The sequence below is a fragment of the Etheostoma cragini genome, chromosome 11 (genome assembly GCF_013103735.1).
Source record: "Etheostoma cragini isolate CJK2018 chromosome 11, CSU_Ecrag_1.0, whole genome shotgun sequence".
NCBI lineage: Eukaryota > Metazoa > Chordata > Actinopteri > Perciformes > Percidae > Etheostoma > Etheostoma cragini.
In genome coordinates this window covers 2102390-2110377 of record NC_048417.1, presented here as the reverse complement: position 1 = coordinate 2110377, position 7988 = coordinate 2102390, and the positions used below count along the sequence as shown (strand labels likewise).

At 43.6% G+C, this 7988-nt stretch overlaps 1 protein-coding gene across 1 annotated transcript in view; it reads right to left on the bottom strand.

Annotated features, from left to right (window-relative positions):
• The window catches only part of pms1 (PMS1 homolog 1, mismatch repair system component), a 22845-nt gene that overhangs the window by 5793 nt on the left and 9064 nt on the right, over positions 1–7988 (bottom strand). Inside the window, exons 6-9 of the mRNA XM_034884971.1 lie at positions 5607–5723; positions 2915–3037; positions 2641–2787; positions 1112–1950 (exon numbers count right to left, since the gene is read on the bottom strand). Of these exons, the coding sequence (XP_034740862.1) occupies positions 1112–1950; positions 2641–2787; positions 2915–3037; positions 5607–5723 (1226 nt within the window). The remainder of the gene's footprint in view (positions 1–1111; positions 1951–2640; positions 2788–2914; positions 3038–5606; positions 5724–7988) is intronic.

Here is a 7988-nt window from a genome sequence, read left to right as displayed (position 1 = left end):
TCACTTCCACCGTTACTTTGGGGGTTGTGGGCTGAAAGTTTTGGGAACCCCTGCTGTAATCTAACATAATTGGCTTGAATCGCCTTCAGCAGTATAATGGTGTTATCCCAGGATGCCACTTGCTGAGTAGCTCAGTGGATAGACATCAGGAGGTAGCACAGTTTGTTGTTTACTGACATGTCTCTGCATCTGGACCATTCAAGAAGTTACAGATGAGTGTGTGACAAAATTCAACCTCCCTTCCGATTGTATAAGTGGTTTTGATGCAACCAATCAACAGAAAGCTTGCCAATGAGAAAAAGAAGTTGGCCATGGTCTGTGCACCGTGCTGTACTGCCTGACCTGTTACATGCTTTGTGCACTGTGAAGTAAATTTACATTTATCTGATCACCACGTTTCTTTTGTGTTTGTTTTTATCCCTGTCTTACCTTCATTAATGTAAATCCTTTGACTCGGGAGGGAGCAAGGGCTCAAACACAAACACTCATTATCTCCATCTGTTCTGTGCCAACTCGGTTCTTGACTGGCCAACTATGTGTCACTCCTCATACCTCACTCCTTGTGAAGTAGGTTTAGGTGAGATTTTAAATGGACATATGCACTGGAACTTGGTAACAGGACCTTTAGATATTACATTTAAGTTGTGGTTTCTGATTGGAAATCAGGAAATATCACTGACTGTATAAAAAAGGGAAGTATTATTTCATATTTTAAATCTTGTCTTTGTGTCTCTATGAATACCTATGTTTAGGGACTACTGTAGGTATGTGAAATAAAGACTTTATTATTTAATAAATGTTCAATAAAACCTGTTTGTGGGACATGTGAATTCTCTGGATAGATGTCCTACTTTGGAAATCGAGGACATTTCACCATTAGTGATACCTGCTGCACTGCGGAAAAACTAATCCACCTGAGCCCCTATTATACACAGTTGTCAGGAAATTAGAAACACAGCTCATATCATCATATCGACAAAGTTTCCAGACTGAGCTGTTACACATGCAAATGACAGGTCAGACCCCCCCCCCCCACCCCCCCTTCTCTCTGCCTTGCAAATAACAAGAAATGGAAACAACCCCTTGGAAAGGTGAAGGTCTGGAAACTCACTTCTTACGTTCTTCCTCCCTCAGATTTTTCCACCTCTCGTCAACAGTGACGCTGACTTCCTGCAAGCTGGCTGTAGGCTTCTCCCTGAGGACCTCTAGTCTGGCCTCCTTCTCGAATAGGGCGGCGGGGGACAGCGGTGCCCTCAGGGCCCGGTTACTGACCAGGTCGTAGGCCGTCAGAGCAGCCCGCTTCTCTGTTATGGCGTTGAACATCTTTTTGTCTGAGCTGCTCTGACTCTTGATCTCGTCACACTGATTGTTCCTTGTGGGTTGATGGATGTGGACGGGCTGCAGGGGCTCCCGTGATACGGGGTCGGTCAAAGCCGTCCCCCGGCTCCAATCTTCAGCCGATATCTGGTCTTTGCTCGTGCCTGCGCTCGACGCAGCATTGTCCTCCAGCCTGTGAGGGGGCCTGCTTGCTGAACCGGTTTCTTCTGTCTGCAGTTGAGTGCAGCTGTGAGCGGTTTCATCATCATAGAGAGAAAAGTCAGACAAAAGCCCAGCTGGGATCTGGTTGACGAACCAGTCCTCTGCTACAGACGATGAAGAGCTGCCGTTTGAGGCCTGGCGGTCCAGCGAAGCAGCTGTGCTTACTGCTGTTGACAGAGCTGTGTCACCGTGTTTAGATGCACCTTTGAGGAAGTTACCGTGGTGGTTGGTGAGACTGCCATCCTTCTCTACACTTTCTTCATTATGTGCTTGTGAAGTATCAGTCTGCAAAGGACTAGATGGTGAGGGGGATGTCTCAGGGCCAAGCTGCTTCTCAGCTGGGGGGTCCCCACTAGGCCGATAGCCATAGATAGAAACCAGAAATACCTCTATTGCGGTCAGCAAAGCCTCCTAAAATTCAGACAGATCACAGACGGTAAAGATACATTTACATTACACAGAGTTTAACTCCAAACCACATCTAGTAGGCTGGGGTTTTGGTTAATTTCCCAATAAAGAGCAAGGCTGGACTTAGTCACTAAGACTGGTGATTCTGATTCACAAGGTCCTGATTCGATTACATTTCCGACTGAATGCCTATTTGGGACATTTCAATTGCAAAACAAATGTTTCTTGGATATGAAAGAGATTCTACAATTGTACAAGGTTCCCTCTTACCTGCTGAATTAAATAAAAGTACCAATGTTTACATTAGGAATTGACCCCAAAGCAGTTCCATGAATGTCCTTTTTATAAAACATGAACTCAACAATAAAGTGCAGCTCTACAGTCAGTCATTGAGCCGACTGGTTTCATTCAGATATACAGTATTGAGTTGAGGGGGTCAAGGGACCCCATACCAGTTTTTACCCTTGCCAAAATGCAGCCTAACTTTTGAGCCTTATTTAACCCCCTTCCTGACAAGCTAATATGACATAGTTGGTTGGACCCAATAGATTCTGGATTGCATGAAACGATGTAGGATCATTGAAATGAATTTCGATTTAAATCAGAAAATCAATTTTTTGAAACCCAGGTCTATTCAGGACTGAAATGTTATCTGACCAAATTCAATCCGAATATACTGAATTTCATTGGTACCTTGTTATGAAGAAGAACCTGGGTCTTGTCCGGTGTCAGATTGACGTCGACTGAGGATGGTGGAACTGTGATTTTAAGCATGGCGGTGGGATAACGGTTCCGGGCCGGGTCATCCCGATACTGAGCAGTGTAGTGTTGACGCAACAACTGATGATTGATCACACAATCCAGCCAAAGTTTTCAGGTAAACATGGAATAAAAGAACGTTATTAGACACAAAGAAACTATTCATTGTATGAATTGTGTTGTACTGAGTAATCCAAAATGACATTACCTTCATTACATCTTTTTGGTGGACAGGCCGGTTGTTGACATATATGAATGTTTTGTCCGGGTTAGATGAGCTTGTAGAAGAGTAATCCGCTCCAGGTTTTGGAATAAAGCCATCTAAAACAATCTGAAACATTGATAATATTTATGAATAAAAGATCACCAAGTAGGCGTCAAACATAAACCTCGCAGAAAAAAATACAGTATGGAAAAATGTACACTAGATATGCAAATAATGGTTGTAATGAAGGGCTGAATTTGACAAGGAAGCTTATCCTGAAACAGGAACTTCATGCCTTTGCATTATGCTCAGCAGCTGGATGATACTGGGGCGTGACAGAGTAACTACTGGTTTTAAAACCGGGCCATTACATAACTTTTACCATCATTACATTTTCAATTAGGACGGCACGGTTGATGCATTCTGCTGACAGCACAGCTGGGAATGAAGCCATTAATTCTGGTTGTGCGCAAGCGAAAAAGGCACTCAGCGCCGGTCATAGCGTACGATGCATACACGGCATAATGAGGACGGGTTGTAGAGCTACATTCCCTAAGAAGTCCACTACACTCATCTGTCATTACATTTCTGATGTCTGATTAAGAACTTAATTTCACAGGAAAGTTGGAAATAATCAAGAAAGACAGGCAGATAGACGCCTGAGTTTGTTGGAATCAAAATACTCCACTAAGAACGTAGTGGCCTGTAGTGGAACCTAGCACGTCGTACATGATCACCTTTCACCTAGAATCATGCCAGAGGCAGTTCTCATGAGCTAAAATTGATGCATACACACCTGAACAATTGCACATAAAACTTAATTATGAATGTAAGCTAGTAAGAAATAATGGACAGCTATTAACCTTCTACAAGCGGTATGGCTATGCTTTTTTCCCACATGGTCTAGGGCTCATTATTAGCAGCAACGCACACCAATGAAGTTAATAAATGAACTGCTGTTTCAGGTGGGAGCACATGTGCTTCTCTCCATTTCTGCTCATTAGGGTCACTTTATGAGAGCACGAATGGCACCTCTGGCCCCAAAGGGCCAAGGTTACGTGTAGCCATGCTGCCAAAAACGAGTGTTGCGTTTAGTTCTGCAGAAGAACAGCTCTTACGACTCTCCTGGAGTGAGGCCGGGGTGACATTGTCAACCCGGTTCCCTTGATCACAAAGCTTTGGTGTTGGGAACAAAGAGGAGAGAAACGTTCTCGTTTATTGCTACAGGGAGTAAGAGGAAAAGGTGAAAGGTTGTTCTCATAACTGGGCACCAAAGCGCAGCAGCAAAATAACAACAACAAAGAGGAAAACGGGGGAGAAACGGGGTGAAAAGGGCTGCTCCATATCTGTCAGACTAGATTAGTCGGCAGTCCGGCAGCAGGTACAAGCCACATGACGCCTACCGTGACCAAGCAGAAAGTTACGGCTCGACAATAATTCAATTACGATCAGCAAAGCAAAGCTTAGCTAACAAAAATACCTCACTCTTCATCAGGAAAGAACTCAAGAGAAAAGGGCAAGGAAATAGTTGGCGAGCCACCAACTGACCACATTTGCTGGCTTCAGACCAGGTGTTCATGATGAGGTTATTAGCTCACATCAAGTATAACGTGCACGCTCTCATTTGCTCGGCAAAAAGTATCCATCTTAACCAGGCATTTCATGTAATATTGACAGCTACAATTACTGTAGACCTTTCTGAAGGCAGTAAAACAAATAAGACATTGAGTCTTCATTATTTATTCCCAAGGCAAATTACCTTGTTTCAGATCTAGTTTAGGGTTAGTAGATAGTTCTTTACTTATGAAGTTTTTAAGCCTCAATGTCACACAATTTCAGACAGGTTCTGACCGAGGTTTCTGCCTGTTGAAAGGAAGTTGTTCCTCGCCGATGTCGCACCAAATGTTTGACGTGGGGAGGAATTGTTGGGCCTTTGTAATTGAAAACTAATCTACTGGCAGACCAATCATCTGACAGAGCCAAATAAGAATAAAAGAGATTAAGTTGGAAATTTGAGTTGTACTTGTGTCCTTTGGAAACAAGGGGAGGACTTGACAATGGAGTGTGATCTAGACCTACTCTACCTGTAAAGTGTCCTGAGATAAAGTCGGTTATGATGTGACACTGACATTTGATTATAAATAAAATTGAAAAATGAAATATCACAACATTTTATTGCGTTTGAATTTTGACTGAAAATGAGACTAAATGACATGACCTGTTAGGATGGACTGGATGAATGAGCTTTTTAGGGAAGAAAGTGTGTGTCTTGTGAAGATGAACTGCCATAATGGCTGCACACTGAAGCCAAAAGGTGTACGGGAGCCACAGTGTGAGAGCACAGAATACAAGTTGTGCCCAGAAGGTGCGAGGGGGGGGGGGGGGGGGGGGGGGGGGGGGGGGGGGGGGGGGGGGGGGGTAGCGTGCACATCTGTGCCAGCTCAGCCGTGCTATGTGCACGTGGCGCGCCTCCATCAGACTGGAATGCAATCCATGTAATCTCTTCACATTCACGACATGCGTTTGTTACAATGTTCAAAGGTGACTTTGTCAAGCGGAGTAATGGTTCATGTGACAGACAGACAGGGTTAACTATATCAAACTTGTTTACTACTAATGTACATGCATGCAAACTAACAAACTTCATTTGCTTCATTCTCCTCTCATCTCTTCATATCCCTTCCCCTCAACTGACCTCTGGTTGCTCTTGGCGATGGTGGCAAGGGAGCAGGTTGGCAACGGCGCCGGCCCCCAGTGTCGCGAGGAGGGCACTTCTGTGATCTGCCACCTTGGGTTTCTGCCAGACCACCACCTGCAACAACATGACACCAGTCAATTTCCATGAGTCGAATCACACTGAACACGTCAAGACAGGAACTGGGACACAAAGCAGCAAACATAACTGGAGCTCGTACATTTTGTTTCTTCGTGTCGAGAGATCAGCAAGAGATGGACAAAAATCATCATGTTTAAAACGTATAAACATATCAGCCTACGACGCAATTTAGGGCAAAAAATAAAAGATATGCAAGCGTCTTTGTTGCCAAAGTAAAATGAATGGGTTTTTAAATTAACATTAGCCTTCATTTCAAATCAACAAGGACTGCTGACATTATTTAAACTTCAAAGCAAGAGATGCTACATGCACTCCTAATCCTAATCCTTCTAGATATGTTGCTGTGAAAACAGTTAAAGCGCCCACATTATTCTCATTTTAAGGTTCATATTTGTATTTTGAGGTTGTCCCAGAATTGGTTTATATGCTTTCATTTTCAGAAAACACCATGTTTTTGTTGTACTGCACTTTGCTGCAGCTCCTCTTTCTACGCGGTGATTGAGCTCTCTGTTTTAGCTCCAGAGTGAGACATCTCACTTATATACTATCTTTGTTGGGAGTTGCACATGCTCAGTAGCTCGGTAAGATCCCATCAGCTAGATAACTCTTTCTCCAGCTTTGGTCAGTCCAAGGCAGGATTAACTTGTGGAAGACCTGCACAACAGGGACAGGAAGTAGTTCTTTTGGAGATGATGGTCAACTAGTGAGTGTTGGAGCAGTGTAGCCATTGAGAATGAGCTAGTTTGCTAGCGCTAGCATGCTACGGCTAACCACCTCGTCTCTAGTGCCGTAGAAAGCCGCGCAGATGTTGACCAGCTCAACCGGAGACTGAAGACAGAGGACCGTATCTCACTCAATACGGCATGGATGTTTTTTTCCAAGTTTGTATGCGTGTGGAATCACCAGAGACACAAAATAACACCCTAAATCCCAGAAAAAGCTTCATAATTTGGGCACTTTAAGGTTGACACAGTTCAATATTAAATCTGAGGGTCTTTGCGCAGGCTCAAAAACATTTAGTTAATACCATGATTTTGTTTAGGGACCGATGACACACCATGTCAACAAATGATGATACATTAAAGGTCTTAATTACCTTATATCATTTTTAGAATGTCAGATCAGAAAATATTTTTGGAGTAAAATATGTTGACACCAACGAGTGGGTTTGTTGGTTTGTGTCCACCAGTGAACTTATTTCCCGGGTGTTGATTTCTAAATGCATTGCAGGGCATGTCTTGGCTATTAAATACGCAATTTGGCACATGCAAACAGATCACTCCTGTAAACAGTTCTTGAAGAAGCTATGAAACACGACACGGAACGAAGAGCAGAGTTGGAGATAACGGATAGGGGCAACTGAGTGCTGATTGTACGAAATGGGTTCAGTCCTTCGTCCGAACACCGCGGAACTGATTTATAGGAAAGTTATACGGTGGTCGTGTGGCTCCGCTGTGACCCACACCACCTCCTCACACTTCTGAGAACAAACTGGCTGCAGCAGCCTGAAACTGAATCCGTGGTGAAGTCCGCAGCTGTGTTCAGCAACTTAATCAGGCGTCATAATCAGCCAAATCAGAGTTCAGTCAGCTATATTTGTGTTTGGAGCACCTGACAGTTACGCTTAGCTGTGGTGGGAATGAGCACAAGGGACGGAAATGTCTAATTGCTCAATAATCACCACTTATTAACCCAAAATGAATGGCATTTTTAGTTTGCACACCACAAGTCTGCAACCCCGTATAACCCAGGGGACGGGTGATGCAAAGTTACCAAAGACAACCAGTTTAAAAACATGCAACCTTAATATAACTCTGATGATAATTAATGACGAAATAATAAATTATGTCACTAAAACTGGCCCACTTCAAGGAAGTTAACACTTGTCAATGCAAAGTGTCCAGACTCTCTAGACTAATGAAATGGACCAGAGTCTGGTAGGACTAGGCTAATGGACCAGAGTCTGGTAGGACCAGGCTAATGGACCAGAGTCTGGTAGGACCAGGCTAATGGACCAGAGTCTGGTAGGACCAGGCTACACAAAATCCTGAGTGTACTTACTATTCTTTGTGGAGTCAATGTGAGTGGTTGGAATGACACAGGGCAGACATGTTAAAGGTCCCATGACATGGTGATCTTTGGATGCTTTTATATCAAGCTTATTGGTCCCTAATACTGTATCTAAAGTCTCTTTTATATAGACCTTAGTGGTCCCTAATACTGTATCTGAAGTCTCTTTTA